Source organism: Barbus barbus, assembly GCF_936440315.1.
Source record: "Barbus barbus genome assembly, chromosome: 34".
NCBI classification, from domain to species: domain Eukaryota; kingdom Metazoa; phylum Chordata; class Actinopteri; order Cypriniformes; family Cyprinidae; genus Barbus; species Barbus barbus.
This window is the reverse complement of record NC_136762.1, coordinates 14,747,289-14,763,622: the sequence shown is the minus strand read 5'-3', so window position 1 is coordinate 14,763,622 and position 16,334 is coordinate 14,747,289. Positions and strand designations below refer to the sequence as shown.

The following is a 16,334-nucleotide window of genomic DNA, read 5'->3' as shown; positions in this document are numbered from 1 at the left end:
CTATTAACATATATATTTTATATGTTTGTGGTCATAATCACAACTTTATCAGTCTTCATTTATTTGGCTTATCTAAAAATCAGAACTGGTGTCTCTTGGATATGCAGCAAATCTCATTGGCACTGTGTTCAAGGACTTTTATTGTTAACCAAAAGCAGAGGATTAATTTTATAATGTAGGAAGGAGCTGTACGGTAATTTAGGAGGAGGGATGAGACACTCCCTGCACCTGAATTACGCCTGTGGCCTAACGCTATATAAGAAACATCTCATCACCTTTTTCAAATAGTGTCCGTTCCCTTGCCTGAGAGCTAAACAGGTATGGCATACTGTTTCTTTACTCTGATCTCTACTGCTTTTTTCACTTAAATGTAAAAAACAAATAACACAATACATTCAAAGTAATTACTTTCATCATGATTATAACTGTAACAGAAGTTAAGGTTGTAATATTGGATGATTTGACTTTTCAATAGGTGATTTTTAGTCATGTTCTGCGGTTGCTCTGTAGCAGGAATGATGCTGTGGCTCTGCTTCTGTGCACTGGCTCTCGTCCTGCAGCCGGTTCACTCGGCCTATAACTGCTCCGCAGCGTTTAACAGGGTTCCAGGTGAGTCTCTGACCTTCCAAATGTGAGACAATCCTCCATTATCTGCAAGTTCCTCAACACTAACTCCTTTCTTTTTGGTTAGACAACAATGATCTGGTTGTAGACTGTGGCACCAACATGATCACTCTGGAGGTAAACCTGTGCACCGCTGAGTGGGCAGGCTTTGACGCCAACGGCCTGGCCCTGAACGGGGAGCGCAATAATGCCCAGTGCAGGGGCACCATTGATACCACTATCAACCCACCTGTTATCCGCTACCTTATGCCAGTCAACCACAGCCAGGAGAACCCATGTAGACAGTCTTTGCAGGTGGGAAGAAAAGAGATGTTTATGTCTCATCAATCTTCAAGAGCTGGAAAGCTTCTTTTTTTTTGTTAAAAAATTATTAACATTTTTGTCCTTTTGCCTAGCTCATTTGGTGTAAAAAATAAGGCCATAAAAGTTGCATGCATATAATTATAAAAAACTGAAAAATGTGAAAAAAATTCTGAAAATTTTTAAATACAGTAAAAATACAGTATACTAATATAAAAGTAATTATACAAAGTATATAAAGTATAAAAACATCTTTTTTAAATAATATATTTTTTTAATGTCTTAAAAAGTATATACATATTTTTTAAAAAACAGTAAAATGTAGAAAATATTCAAAGAAAAATGTATTTTAAAAATATAAAAATAGTAAAATAGATTTAAATGTATTGCATTCTTGTATAGCACTTTATTGAATTTCAATTTGGACATTTTTAGATTGTGGATGAGGTGCCCAGCTCCTCTGGTCCATTCAGCATAATCTTAACATTTTTAAATACAGTAAAAATACAGTATACAAATATAATAATAATTATATAAAGTATAAAAACGTTTTTTTGATTAATACAAAAATATTTTAAAATGTCTTAAAAAGTATATACATATATTTTTTAAACAGTAAAATGTAGAAAATAATCAAAGAAAAATGTATTTAAAAAATATAAAAATAGTAAAATAGATTTAAATGTATTGCATTCTTGTATAGCACTTTATTGAATTTCAATTTGGACATTTTTAGATTGTGGATGAGGTGCCCAGCTCCTCTGGTCCATTCAGCATGTTCTCCAGCATTCAGTCCGTCATTATCACAGGTTACATTGATACGCCCAGCTCCTCAGAGGGCGTCATCAGTTACTCCACAGACCTGTACTACCACTTCTCTTGCCGTTACCCGCTGGAATATCTCATCAACAACACTCAGATTGTAGCGTGAGTATTCAGACATTCACTTCATACTGCAATGGTCGTATGGCAGCAAAAGGCCTTACTTGGTTAATATTCTTTATGCAGGTCATCAGTGTCAGTGGCCACTAGAGACAACAATGGTACTTTCATTGACACTCTCAGCATGGGAGTCTTCAATGTAAGTGGGGATTTGTCTTAAATTCTTCACTCTGAATTGAAAATATGTACCATTTTAAAGATATTTTTGATAATTTCTGTTTTAGAACACATATTTTAATAGCCCATTGGTGGTTCCGCCTACTGGATTAGAGCTGCGCAGTAAAATCTATGTTGAAGTAAAAGCTGCCAATCTCACTGGAAAGTAAGAACACTGCAGTTTTCTCTTTGACAGTGAATGGCATGTTTCTTAAGAGTTTTATTGTGAAATGATATACAACTTTTCTGCCTTTTTCAGTTTTCATCTTTTGCTGGACCACTGTTTTGCAACCCCATCACCTTATAATCACACCAACAAGAAACAGCACAGCTTTTTCACAGGGTGAGTTACTTCTTATTAAGAATTTATTGCTCATATCGCTAAATTTTACACTTTGTTTTGATGTGTGTGCTGGTACATCAATGTTTCTCTATTGTTTCATCACAGATGCGTGGTAGAGAACCGGACAACAGTGCTTTATAATGGCCGCTCCAAGTTTTCCAGATTTTCCTTTGAAGCCTTCCGCTTTGTGGAGCACCGTAATCAAGAAATGTCTATTATATACCTGCACTGCATACTGCGACTCTGTGAACCGAACAAGTGCCAAGAACTTCTTGATGTAGGAGTCTTTTACTGTTTCAATAGAACGGATTGATTGGAATACTATACTGAAAATATCATCCAATTATCATTTTACTTATTTTACTTGTGCAGTCTTGCAACTCTAGCAGAACACGAAGGCGAAGGGCCCTAGAACCTTACGGATCGCCTGCTAAAGATTCTGCCACAGTGTCTGTGGGTCCTCTGTACACTGCAGCCCTGAGTAAGTCAGTCACATACACGCATGAATCCAGAAAGAGACCAGTCTGAGACCCAGCTTATTGTCAAACATACTGAATTCCAAATGAGAGCGATTTTGAGATGCCTTACTTCTCTCTCTTTTTGATCCTGTAGAGACTGATGTTCCCTCTGCATTGGCCTCTGGTATGAGATTCTTTTTGAAACTTTACTTCAATCAAAATATTGCCTGGTTCATTTTAAATGGTGTTAGAATACCAAAATTAAAAAATAATAATAAGGTCTTTAAAGCTGCATACATACTATTTATAAAAATACAACATGTAAAAAAAATGGTAGAAAATGTATGTAATATTTTAAACTATCTGTATACCATTTTAATCATCATTTTGCATATAGGTAATTTTAAATTCTGTAAGAAAATACAAAATCAAAAATTAATAAGGTTATAAAAGTTGCATCCATACTAATTGTTAATATAGTCAAATGTAAAATGAAATAGTAGAAAATGTATAAAAATATATTTAAAACCATTGGCATACCATTTTAATCACCTTTTGCATAATTAAATGAATAAGGTCATAAACCTGCGGACATAATAATCACAAAAATAGTATAAAATGTAAAATAAAATCTATTTATAATATATAAAATATATTATAATTATAAAATATATATAAAGTATTTTAATAAAAGAAAAATAATATGATACAAAATAATAATATGAATAATAGGTCATAAAAGCTGCATACATACTAAATAGTAGAATGAAAAACAAAATAGTGAAATGAGAAAATGTAATAGAAAAGTATTCAAAATAATTCAATATTGCACAAAATATTGCACTTTGATGTAACTTAAATTCAGATGAAAATACTTAAAGATAAATAGACACTAAAAGCACAGTGCCATATGTTGACAGCAACTGTTTGTTTGTCTTGTGAATCAGGAGGCAGCGAGCTGTTAAACAGGGACAATATAAACGTGGTCGGAGTGGTGGTGGGGGCCATTTTTGCCACCGGCGGTGCTGTGTTGCTGGTTATGACTGGATGGTTTGTCCTGAAGAGGTTTTGCTGGGCCGGTGCTCTGCCTCGGGCTTTCCACTAAGAGATCCATCAACTCACCATCTGTTTTGCGTTGAATGAAGCTTAATTTGATATGCCGATAAGACGTCAGATCACATCACAGCATCTGCACAAACCAGCAAAGAACCACTTTGCATAATGTCTATTTAGCATATTTTAATCTATTTAGACAGCACTGTGTAGTCTAGTCTAGTTATCATGCGCTTGGAAGAAAACTCAAATGCGTAATTCTCTCATGTAAATGCAAATACTGCTATTAACATTGCTTGATATGCTTTAGATGTATGTTAGCTGAATTTTACTAAGAGGTATGAATTATTGAGAGGAACAAACTGTGGATGAAATCCTTTTGTAATATTTTGATTACACATTGCTTCTTCTACACCTCTATTAGCTCAGGGGTTTTCAAACTTTTTGATGCCAGGACCTTGATCGAGGGACCCTCTTCTTAAAATATAAAGGCAGCTATATTTTATCATGTATAAATAACCATTTATATTGTGTGAGAAATATTTAATTTGATATTATAAAGACGATGTTGTTTTCTAAATGAAATAATTGGCTTTTGACTGTATCGTAAGAAAAATAAATAATCAAATAATATCTAGAAAGTTTTCTTTGTGTATAATTGTTCACATTTTCTATGAATCCCAGTTTGAAAACCCCTGTATTAGCCAATGACTTGCTGCTTCCTGTAATCTAATATATCACAATTTTTTTAGATGGGATTTATTTAGAAAGAACTTTTATTCATATACTGTAGTTGAGGCAATAATCAATGGACAACATAAATTAATTTCAAATATGTACAAACTGAACTTTTTTATTTACATGTTTATGAAACATATTACACAAAATATCTTCAGTAAAAGGAAGAAAGCTTTTCTGTTCTGTCTTTCACTTCAATGGATTTCGCTGTACTTTACATAAGGTTCTTTCTGAAAACTGTACAAACAACAATATTGTTCTACAAAAGTTACAGGTCACAATGTACAATCCGAACATAAAAGCTATTATTTACAATACATTACATTTGCATTTCTGATTGGAATGTTGGTGTGCTGTTTAATTTAGAGTGTGTACGATGTCTTGTAATAGGGCTGTGAGTCTGGTTGAGAAATCCTCCTGTATGGACTCTATGTTTGTCTGATGGAAACCAGCTGACTCACCGTGGCTCTGGTTTTCTTGTAGAGCGATCATCTGTTGGTCTAAGTTAGAAATAAACTGTTGATTCCGAGCTGAGGAATTCTGGCAGAACTGATCCACTTTTGAAGTCATCACATCCCTTGGAGGCTGTGCCGAGGCAAGATGGCCTGCCAAAGCTATCTTGAGTGCCGCCACCTTCCCTTGTACCTCTAAACTGAAGGTACACACTTCCTGTCCCAGCCTGGCAGTGACTTCCTCCCAAAGCTCCTTTCCACTGCTGTCTCGTTCCTCCTCTACAGCCTCAAATGCTTTTGTTTTAAAGTTCTCAAAGGCTGCTGTCCTTTTCTGGTGGCTTTCATCCAGAACTAGCGTGATCCTCTGCACTGCCTCCTGGTAGAGTGTGGCTTCCTCTGGGTTCAGGTCCTGGAGGTTCAGATTGAGTTTCTCACAGAGTTCCTGAGTGTTGGACTGGAGAGCCGCCTGGAGCTGCTTAGTGAAGGGGGTGAGGAACTCCTTGATATTGGTCATGGCGTGTTCTGGGTGGCTGGGGTAAGGAGATAGTCTCTCCCTCAGCTCAGCAAGCTCCTGCTTTAGACGAGTCCTGAGGCGCTCAGACTCCATACTCAGCTTTCGTCTCAATTCAGCCGCCATGGGGTTGTGAGAGTCTTGGGAGTAAAGGTCACTGCTCACCACATGGTTCTTCCACACACCACTGCAAAACAGGATCAGGGGTCAATGATTTGGACAAAGAGTAGAACGTGGACTAGAATGCCCATGTTAAAGAAAAGAAAAAGCTAGTTTGTGCCAAATTATTCAAAATGTACTTTTTGTTTTCTTGTGAGTTCATATGGTTTAAGAAACTTTTATAAAATTTTAAATTTAAATGTCAAGTGGTATGACCATCAAGTAAAAAAGAAATAACATTTTCCATACACCCTGAACACATTTGAGTGCACACCTATTTTCATTATTTTCAAAAATATTTTAAATGTATTTTTCAAGTTGAAAAGTATTTTTTTTAAATAACTATTAATTATTAATTCATAAATACCTTAAATTTTTTGTGGGTTGCACTACATGACGTGACAAAAGTTTTTTTAAATATATTAATAACTAGTTTTGTAAAAAAAAAAAAAAAAAGATTCACCCTAAGAAATAATAATACAATATTATGCCAAACTACACAATAAGGTTTTAAATTCAAGAATTGTATTATTTTTAATGAGGCATTTTTCTTCATTAAATCACAACAGCTGTATCACCTTGACATTTTGACTTCATGTCCCCCAAAAAATGTCAAATTAAAAACATGCTCATCACAAAAGGGATGTATTCAAGACATGGCATGTATGAATTTAATTTTTAATAAACAAATTAAATGAGCATCAAGTTAATCCTGTGCCTGTTCATCAACACTACTATGAGAGTGAACTTACTTTGAATCTTTGGCTAAATTTTTTTTGTCAATAGCCTGATTGTCTCTCTGCAAACTCCATGCTTCTCGACTGATTTCATCATTGAGTGGAAATGCTGAAAGGGAGGATGGTTGCATTAGATAAAATAATGATAATAATCCCCAGTTTAGAGGAAATGAACTTGAAGAGGCAACAAACCTGTTGTGGTAGCAAAGACCAAAGCCAGTGTAACAAACTGCAGATTCATATTTATTTACTGAAGGTTATTCTAGAAAAAACAGAAAGAAGATTTGAGAATTCAGATCCATTCATTGAAATGTTATTGACTGACAATATTTTTAAAGAGGACAATTTACACCTCATCAATTAATTATTCTATTTAAGTGGACATTTGGCTCTTACCTGTTGATGAGAAAATGAGAATTTCTTCTCAGGGTCCACATTTAAAGCAGTCCCTTATCAGCGGTTGTCCTGCTCTTCATCTGTGTCAACACGTACCGGGTGGAGGGTCAGTTTGATAACGATAGGCCCTCGGAACCTAAAGGTATTTCGCAGATTGGCCTCTTCAAATCTGCTCTCTTCCAACAACACAAATTCAGAGTATTCAGTGATGTCACATCAAGGACAATATTGACGCAATTCCAAGTCAGGCAAGGTCAATGCTATTGGAATATGTTTACTACTAACCGGAGGTGTTTGGTCAACTCTTACATACTTTTCATTTCAAATGTGGATGCTCTGTCCCAGAACTTATGTTGGCTGTGAACTTAACTGCATGAAATTTGGCTTAGTTTTATCAGTCATAAGAGACCTACTTGGCTTTCCCACAGCAATGACACAGAAATAAGTCACAGAGAATGAACCCTCCAGGCCTGTGCTTGCTGCATTATCTCTGGCTCCACAAACAAAGGTGCTGTTTGTTTGTACTTTACTGAATGAGTCCTTTTAGGTTTGCTTTGAGTCTACAGGGTCGTAGTGATATACAAAGCAGCTTACTTTGAACATTTGATTATTCCAGTTTAGACCCACTTTCTGGCAGCTGTGTAAGTGAGTATTAGGCAAGAACAAACAGTGCACAGGGAATTTTGCCATAGAAATGCCATAGTTTTAGTTACCAAACATTCTGTTTTGTGTATTGGGTTATGTGTTGTGCAAATCTAAAGCACTACGTCATTGTAATTTGCTCCATTAATTTTTTTACCATGGCTGTCTGGGCAATAACATGATTTAGCTAGAGATAGTGTAATTATGGTGCACTTTTACATTTTCCTTATATTTCCAAATATTATTAGTGTATCACTAGTTATATTCCTTATCTGAAAAAAAAGAAAAAAAAATGTTGGTTGTGAAGTTATATCTTATCACTAACCCCAAAACTAAACAAACTTTATACAGACTTTATACACAGCGATGCTTGCGTCACTGGTGAGTTAGATCTTTAAATAACGACACAGTTAAAGAGTTCAGATGCAAAAGCCTGTAAGTTCCATTTTAAATTTTCTTCTAAAATGACCATTTCCATCAGGCTCCTATGTGGCAATGAATAGATTCTTTTCATTGCCATTAAAATGAAATAACTGAACATGAACATAGAAGCCTGAGAAAAATGCTTTTGCATCTGAACTCTTCAGTTGTTCTCCAGGAAGGGATTGCAGGATACCTCTCCATGTTTGGAAACATGATATTGAGTTAAATTTACGATAACAAATTGTGCAACAGGTTGTTTTGTGGGAATGGGTATCAGTTAATAAGTAGGCTAACTATATAATCATGTGGTTTTATTCTTTTTATTTTAACATTATGTTTTTATCATATTACCATTTTACTACCGCAACACTAAAGCTACTTAGTCATTGAGTTCATTCTTACGTAGGGTTAAAAGTGTGTGAAATGTGAAAAGATATATTACATATTTGAAGTCACCATTAGGTCATAGTCCACACACACTCAGCTATGTAAGTAAGTAAGTCAGGGTCCAAGTTCACTGATTTTGAAGCACGTTACAAAAGAATTGTCATCATATGCGTGGTAAGCACAGTGTTTAATTGAATAGATTCATATTGTTTTCCCCTTCAAATTATGACCAGTTTACATTGTCAATGTGATTTCCTTGCACAGTTCAAAGATCGTAACAAGTTTTGTTTATTTAAACATTTTGTGTTAATTTGAGCTTGTTTATGCTAATATAGGGCTCTGGATCCTGCAGAATCAACTTTAACCCAGATATCGCAATCGGTTTACTAGGCTGACCATGGCCTTCTCACCCACTGGGTGCGCATCAAACAAATGAAGCCATGCAGGGGATGTGAAAAACAAGGTTTGTTGTTTCAGCGTCCCATTGCTTGTTTGAATACAGAGTGCCTGGAATGTTCTCTTCTCCTGCCAATGCATTTGAGAAAGTGCACACTAGTAGAACATTTCTGATAGGACTTTTTTTCATAAGACTGCAACTTGTGACTGATTTAATGTTTTTCAGATGTGCTGAAAGACATTTAAAGCACAGCCAAAATCATTAATCAGTTTCATGGTTTCACTGTGGCCTGTAATCTGAACTGGCAGCATCAGATTGCATCTTTCTACCTATTGGCATGTGTGATACTTTATCTCTAGACTGTTCATGAATCATTCAGCATGGCAGGGAGAGAGCTTCCTGTATGCCTTTGAGCTGTCTCTGAGCCCTGGACAGCAAACTGACATGATGTGCTCGTTCAGGGTTTGCCTCTGCTGGCCTACCCTACTTTACTGGTTCTTTGCCCCAAGACTGAGCACTGCTGTTGGATCAAACGTAACTCTAAGACTTTCTGAAAGATCTTCTTGCAAACCAGGTAACTTGAATTTTTCTGGGACACGAGGATGTGAAATTGCATTAAGTGGGTGTTTATTAGAGTCCTAGAAGTTCATTTTTATTGCAGTGTGAACAAGACAACTGACTTCAGCTCTTTACATTGCCTTAATCATGTATGTTGGCCACTTTTATGTGTGTTTTAATAATAAAAAAAAAATATATATATATTTTACCCTTGTTTTGTTAAACTCTGAAAATGCATTATAAAAATTTTAAAATACAATTTTCTAGAACGTGATATAATCATTTTCATATTTATTGTGTTAAAATTATTATCACTTGTGATTAATTAAATTGTAAGCCATGATATCATTTTGTGAAAATATTCAAAAAGAGTACAAATGCAATTTAGATTTGTACTAATAATTACAGAAATTAGCCTTATCAGAATTCAGTCCTTATAAAGAATTCAGTAATTTTTTGATTAAATTTCAATCACAGTGGAAAATGTTGTTAGAAGACCAAGCAAATTAGTTTAATAAAAAGTGTGTTTTGAGAGCTTATTTTCTAAAATTTCACATTGCCAAAAATTCTGTATTTCAAGAAATACTTAAAGAATAGGTTCACCCAAAATGATCATTTTCTTCAAATTTACTCACCTTCAGGACATCCAAGATGTAGATGAGTTTGTTTCTTCATTGGAACAGACTTGGAGAAATTTTGCATTACATCACTTGTTCACCAATGAATCCTCTGCAGAGAATGGGTGCCGTCAGAATGAGAGTCCAAACAGCTGATAAAAACATCACAGTAATCCATATGACTCCAGTCCATCAATTAACTTCTTGTGAAGTGAAAAGCTGTGCGTTTTTATTTATCATTAATAAAGTCATAATGAAGATCGATGCTTCTGATGATTTAAAGTTAAAACGCTTTATTAAAATTGTTTGATTTGTTTGATGGATGATTTTGATTTGTATGATGGAGTTGATGATGGACAAGCACAGCTTTTTAATTCATAAGACATTAATTGATGAACTGGAGTTGTGTGGATTACTTTTGGATTATTGTTATGTTTTTATCAGCTGTTTGATCTCTCATTCTGACGGCTCCATTGGGATCCATTGGTGAACAAATGATGTAATGCTAAATTTCTCCAAAACTGATGAAGAATCAAACTCATCTACATTTTGGATGGCCTGAGGGTGAGTACATTTTCAGCACATATACATTTTTGTGTAAACTGTAAGAATTCAAGTGAGTTTGATGATTGGAGAAAGATTATCCTTCTAATTTTGTACACTCTGAAGGTTTTTACTGTCCAGAGGGAGGTGAGGGTCCAATTCCATGTCCCAGAGGAACATTTGGACCAAGTTTTTGGGCCACGTCCATAGACGACTGTATCAGCTGCCCACCACATCACTATGGACCTAGAGAAAGCTTCAGCAATTGCCTGCCTTGTGGACCCTGGTCACAGCAGCCTCTGCCTGGACAGGACAGCTGTACATGTTTGCAAGAGGGTCAAGTCTTTCAGGTAACAGACTATTACATTGTTTGCATAGGTTCCCATGCATTTGTAGCTAATTGTGGAGAAGCAATCTGCAGACCTCTTCTCAGACAGACACTCATGTTTCAGCCTAGTGGGAGTCTGGTTACCACTCTCACTGACTGCTGATCGCTCTTTTCATCAGTTACTAGTCACTAGGGAAATCAGTCAAGATTTGTTGTCTCTAACGGATGCCGTCTTCCCAATCCTGAATGTAGGCCAGTGACGGGCAGTGTCCATGTACTTTGGGATACACACAGAAAGGAGAAGACTGTGTACTGAAGGTCTATGAGATCTGCAAGAATGGAAGAGCACGTAACCAGCATGGAGAATGTCTGGACCACAAGCAGTGGAAACAGTATTGCTCTCAGCAGGTGAGCATTCACTAAGACAGAGGAAACCAAGGTAATATAGAGGAAACTGAGGTAATATTGAGAAACCTGTATTACAGTCATGCTGTTTACACAGTGATTATGACATACTCGCCATTCAGCCATTGCCATTCAAAATATTATGAATGGTGCATGACAACTTGGTTATTTTGCTCATGAAGGACAAACCAGTCTTCTTAGTGTTGAATGGTTGACTAGTGTTTTCTCAGTGTTGAATGGTTGACTAGTGTTTTCTCAGTGTTGAATGGTTGACCAGCAAGTCAGTGACCTCTAAAGCAAAATACTGTCCTCCATGAACTTTTATCACATGCATAGGGGCCACTTGTGTACCACTGAACAAGATATGTGACTCAGGACCCAGTGACGCAGTTTTCTCGTTTGGCATTTTGTCAATTGTTGTACCCCCAGGTGTGTCTATCTCCTGAGCTGTATGAAGGCTATGATGGTTCCCTGGGACTGTGTGCTTGCAGAGGGCTGTCCAGGCCTGAGCCAGACAGGGTTGAGTGTGTGGGTTGGTGCCGGAGCATCCTGAGTCCAGTTCTGCAGCTGGTTTGCACTGGAAGCCTTTACCTGCTCTACACTGAGTCTAATCAACAGGTCAGGCCTATAGTCCATCCACATCATGATTTAGTGTTAGTAAGGAGGCCCAAAACATGGTGACCACCTCATACTGTAGTAGTGTCTAGTCTTGGGGTAACACATTACAAGCCACGTGCCAAATGGCTGTTTTCCCGCAGATTGTATAGTTACATGTAATTTGTTTCATAACATCTTGATAAATAAAATACATGTCTAACTTTTCCATTTATTAAATTTAAATAAATAAATAAATAATATGTACATATACATACTTACATATATTTATGTAAAAAGCACCAGTGGCTTAGCAAGTCAGGCCCGTGCCCATATGCAAAAAATTTGTACGGGCCCCCCAAATCATATGGGCTCCAACTCGGTTAACTTGTTGATTTTTCTGAAGTAAATAATATTATGTGACTATTCACAAGTTGTTTTAATTATGGTATAAATGCTTGGAAATAATATTTAATGTTTTCAAGTCCATTCACTGCGCACAAGCCACCTAATAATCCCAATAAGCTTTGTGCTTTTTTATTATAACACAACGTCTCATCCTTCTGTAAATTTTAAGATCAGATACAAACAATAAATGTGTTTTGCGGTCTTTTATTTGAAGTGAGGTAACTACATTCACCTCATTTCAAGCGGCATGTGAATCAATTATATTTTCCTCTTTAATATTTGCTGCTCGAAATAAACATTAATAAATATTTGAATGCATATTGAAAAAACAAAATCAGAACAATTTAATACAAACGAAAGTCTTGTTGTTTTTCGTGTTAAGAATGACAGTTTGGATGTCACAGACTTTTTTTTGTGTAATTTTCACATTAACTTCACACAATATAACATGTTTTATTATCGTAATTTTGACTTTATTTTTTAAAAAAGTATGACATTAATCTTATTTAATTAGTTATTTTTCAGCATGACACTAAAATGCTGCTGTATGGTATTTGTACTGCATGCAAACACAACCTTGGCACAGCGGCCTAAAAAACAAAACAAAACAAACAAAAAATAAATAAAAATAAAATAGTATGAAGTTGATGATCCTGACTCCCCAAAGGACGCGCCTTTAGAGAGAAATGCATCTTTAAGGATTACATAGGCTAATGAAAGAGTTTTTAATTTTTGATTTGAATTATTTCCATTGGACGATTAACTGCAAAAAAGAAAGAAAGAAAGGAAACACAGTATGACTGGATAACTTTACATCAAAGTACACAATGTGAGGGACTTGCATGGGACAATGAGAGTGTAATACAGCCCTGTTTACACACAAGTGAGAGCTTAGCACAAACAGCGGTAGGATAACACTCTGACCTATTTGCCATTAAACTACCCTTGTGTTTTCTTAAAAGGTGAGCATGTATGGAAGCATGCTGGAGACCGTCCTCAAACACTGGGACTCCCGTGGGAGCTTGGAATGCAATGTTCATCTCAACTTCTCCAGGCCTGTGTACACAGTGCAAACAGGGGGTGAGTGGCCAGAGACAAGGGCAGGAATTACAGAGGGTTTTGTGACCACGGTTTATCAGCAGCCTGCTCTCTGTTTGCTGTTGTGCAGAGGCGGGCTTCTTTGGTCTGCTTAATGCTGTCCCTGTGGAGGTCAGGAGGTTGATTCTGGCCCACAGCCAGCAAACCAACAGCCATTTTGGGCCTCTAGATACAGACAGAGGTATCTAACACATCAATATGTCTTATATATACACACAACCAGTGTATTAGATATGTTTAGTGAGATACGTTTTATTAGGAAACATCAAAAACAAAGAGGAAGATTGGGACTCTCATTGGTCCAGTAAATCATCAGCGTTTGGTACATCCGATATGGGGCCTGAAGGAGTCTTGAACCCAACAGCATGTCTACATCCAGGAGACATTCTTCTTTTTACCGTGACCCAACAGCACTATCCTCAGTATGATGTGTAAGTACATGCTGACATATGATTCATCTGCTGCCCATCCATTTTCACTGTCCCAGATTGTCACAGAGGAAATGCTACTTTTTTCCACAGAGACAGCTTGTACAACACTAATGCTGCGTTTGACTGGGGTCCCTTCAGATTACTGGCACAGGACCAAGAACTGGCACGATCTGCCCACTCCCTTTTTTCCATAAGTCTCCATGAGCCTGGGGTGTACGCCTTCAAACTCAGCAGCCACCAGCATAGGCACATGGTATTATGATCCATTTTCACATTACGGCAGATAACCATTATAAATGTTTTTAAAATTCTCTACTATTTAGTCTAAATAAATTAAAATTAAATTAAATACTTAAAACTAAATTCAATTATTTTAAATGTAAAAGTAAATTCGAGTTTTTTTCAGTTGTTTACACTCGTACTTTGGCAAAATAACAGCTTTAGAATCAGAATCAGAATGAGCTTTATTGGCCAGGTATGTTTACACATACAAGAAATTTGTTATAGTGATATACAAATAGGCAATGTACAAAATAGCAAAAACACAATATATAATTTAGACAATTATGTGTGTACAGGTCTGATATATGCAAATTTGAAATAAAAAAAATAAGTATGTGTGGTGAATAAATAATGTATAATAGTGATGTGTGTTCCACGTTTAGTGTCAAGTGTTCATGAGATGGATTGCCTGAGGGAAGAAACTGTTTCTGTGTCTGGTCGTTCTGGTTCTCAGAGCTCTGTAGCGTCGACCAGACGGTAACAGTTCAAAGAGGGAGTGTGCTGGATGTGAGGGGTCTAAAGTGATTTTGCCAGCCCTTTTGCTCACTCTGGATAAGTACAGTTCTTGGAGAGTGGGGAAGGGTTGTACCAATGATTCGCTCAGCAGTCCGGACTACCCTCCGTAGTCTTCTGAGGTCAGATTTGGTAGCTGAGCTGAACCAGACAGTTATTGAAGTGCAGAGGATGGATTCAATGATGGCGGAGTAGAGCTGTTTCAGCAGCTCCTGTGGCAGGTTGAACTTCCTCAGCTGGCGAAGCAGAGCCGGCGCCAGGTCACCTCCATCGGGGGGGCATTTAAATTTCTAGGGGGGGCACAAATCACGCTGTTGCAATGTCTCTCCCGGGGGGGGGGGGGGGGCGTGGTTGTGGAAGGGAGGATGGCACGGTCTGTGTCTCAATGTCTCATCGGGGGGGGTCGATTGCACGGAGCGTTGCAATCGCTTTCTTATGTGTGCTGTTTTATCGGTACTTTCGCTTTCAAAATCGATCACGTTCAGCAAGGAGGGGGGAGGATGGAAAGGGGGGGGGGGGCACGGCGCGCAAGTGCCCCCCCTTGGCGCCGGCCCTGTGGCGAAGGAAGTACAACCTCTGCTGGGCCTTTTTCACAATGGACTCAATGTGATTGTCCCACTTCAGGTCCTTAGAAATTGTGGCGCCCAGGAATCTGAATGACTCCACTGCAGTCACAGTGCTGTTCATGAGGGTGAGTGGGGGGAGAGCAGAGGTGTTCCTCCTGAAGTCCCTGATCATCTCCACAGTTTTGAGCGTGTTAAGCTCCAAGCTGTTAAGACTGCACCAGACAGCCAGCTCCTTAACCTCCTGAAGTGAAGTGACATACTGCCAAGTATGGTGACCCATATTCGGAATTCGTGCTCTGCATTTAACCCATCCAACGTGCACACACACTCCTGTCTGTAAGCAGACTCGTCACCATCCTGGATGAGGCCGATCAGTGTGGTGTCGTCTGCAAACTTCAGGAGCTTGGCAGAGGGGTCTTTAGATGTGCAGTCGTTGGTGTAGAGGGAGAAGAGCTGTGGGGAGAGAATGCAGCCCTGAGGAGCTCCAGTGCTGATGGTGCGGGTGCTGGATATGTATTTTACCAGCCTCACTAGCTGCTGCCTGTTTGTCAGAAAGCTGGTGATCCACTGACAGACGGAGGTAGGGACGGAGAGCTGAGTTAGTTTATTCTGAAGGGTGTCCGGGACGATGGTGTTAAAAGCGGAGCTGAAGTCTACAAACAGGATGCTCACATAAGTCCCTGGTCTGTCCAGATGCTGCAGGATGTAGTGCAGTCCCATGTTGACTGCATCATCCACAGACCTGTTTGCTCTTTAGGCAAACTGCAGGGGGTCCAGTAAGGGTCCAGTGGAGGCCTTCAGATAAGCCAAAACCAGTCTTTCAAATGATTTCATGGCCATAGACGTTAGAGCCACAGGTCTGTAGTCATTAAGTCCAATAATTTTGGGTTTCTTTGGGACGGGATGATGGTGGAGCGTTTGAAGCATGAGGGGACTTCACACAGCTCCAGTGATCTGTTGAAGATCTGTGTGAAGATGGGGGCCAGCTGGTCAGCACAGGTTTTTAGGCAGGCTGGTGACACACCGTCTGGGCCTGGTGCTTTACTTCTTTTGTTCTTTCTGAAGACCTGGCTCACGTCATCTTCACGTCATCTTCACGATGGGATGGTGTCTTGTAACTGGTGATATCTTTCATACCTTTCCACACTGAAGCAGAATCACTGGAAGAGAATTTGTTCCTTACTTTTTCAGAATAATTCCTCTTTGCCACTCTGATCCCCTTTTCCAGTGTGTATTTGGCCTGTTTATACAAAACTTTATCCCCCTTTCTGTA

At 38.0% G+C, this 16,334-nt stretch overlaps 3 protein-coding genes across 11 annotated transcripts in view; 2 read left to right on the top strand and 1 right to left on the bottom strand.

Moving 5' to 3' along the window:
* Positions 1-515: 515 nt before the first annotated feature.
* On the top strand, positions 516-4,512 carry LOC306853943 (zona pellucida-like domain-containing protein 1; the record flags this gene model as incomplete). Its single annotated transcript, XM_079391664.1, has 10 exons — positions 516-609; positions 692-918; positions 1,661-1,851; positions 1,933-2,005; positions 2,091-2,188; positions 2,282-2,365; positions 2,471-2,642; positions 2,738-2,846; positions 2,978-3,007; positions 3,771-4,512. 10 exons carry the CDS (start codon positions 516-518, stop codon positions 3,926-3,928), a joined length of 1,236 nt encoding a protein of 411 aa, XP_079247790.1. The 3' UTR covers positions 3,929-4,512.
* Positions 4,513-4,698: 186 nt separating this feature from the next.
* LOC306853986 (uncharacterized protein) lies at positions 4,699-6,941 on the bottom strand. 2 transcript variants are annotated; one of them, XM_079391741.1, is made up of 4 exons: positions 6,870-6,941; positions 6,666-6,735; positions 6,489-6,582; positions 4,699-5,764 (listed from the first exon to the last, which is right to left on the bottom strand). In XM_079391741.1, the coding sequence occupies exons 2-4, from the start codon at positions 6,712-6,714 to the stop codon at positions 4,972-4,974; spliced, it is 936 nt and encodes a 311-aa protein (XP_079247867.1). In that variant the 5' UTR covers positions 6,715-6,735; positions 6,870-6,941; the 3' UTR covers positions 4,699-4,971. The 2 variants fall into 2 exon arrangements, with proteins under 2 accessions (XP_079247867.1, XP_079247866.1); XM_079391740.1 differs by lacking the exon at positions 6,870-6,941 and having other exon boundaries at positions 6,666-6,863.
* Positions 6,942-8,656: 1,715 nt separating this feature from the next.
* Positions 8,657-16,334, top strand: part of LOC306853985 (uncharacterized protein) — a 28,640-nt gene continuing 20,962 nt past the window's right edge. For 4 of the 8 annotated variants that reach the window (XR_013782793.1, XM_079391738.1, XM_079391733.1 and 1 more), the window contains exons 1-8: positions 8,957-9,292; positions 10,563-10,786; positions 11,017-11,172; positions 11,599-11,787; positions 13,134-13,251; positions 13,340-13,450; positions 13,529-13,700; positions 13,791-13,953. Coding sequence is in view for 7 of the 8 variants with exons in the window: in XM_079391738.1 (XP_079247864.1) it covers positions 9,085-9,292; positions 10,563-10,786; positions 11,017-11,172; positions 11,599-11,787; positions 13,134-13,251; positions 13,340-13,450; positions 13,529-13,700; positions 13,791-13,953 (1,341 nt within the window). In the remaining variant the exon portion in view is untranslated. Of the gene's footprint in view, positions 8,785-8,955; positions 9,293-10,562; positions 10,787-11,016; positions 11,173-11,598; positions 11,788-13,133; positions 13,252-13,339; positions 13,451-13,528; positions 13,701-13,790; positions 13,954-16,334 lie in introns of those variants that run through there. The other 4 variants (XM_079391735.1, XM_079391736.1, XM_079391734.1 and 1 more) reach the window with 3 other exon arrangements.

What these genes read in the sequence shown, in the direction of transcription:
- LOC306853986 (XM_079391741.1), bottom strand. Translation starts at nt 6,714, where the DNA reads ATGAATCTGCAGTTTGTTACACTGGCTTTGGTCTTTGCTACCACAACA. An exon ending in GGTCTTTGCTACCACAACAG is followed by an intron (nt 6,583 to 6,665) that starts GTTTGTTGCCTC and finishes CCTCCCTTTCAG; the next exon opens with CATTTCCACTCAATGATGAA. An exon ending in AATTTAGCCAAAGATTCAAA is followed by an intron (nt 5,765 to 6,488) that starts GTAAGTTCACTC and finishes CCTGTTTTGCAG; the next exon opens with TGGTGTGTGGAAGAACCATG.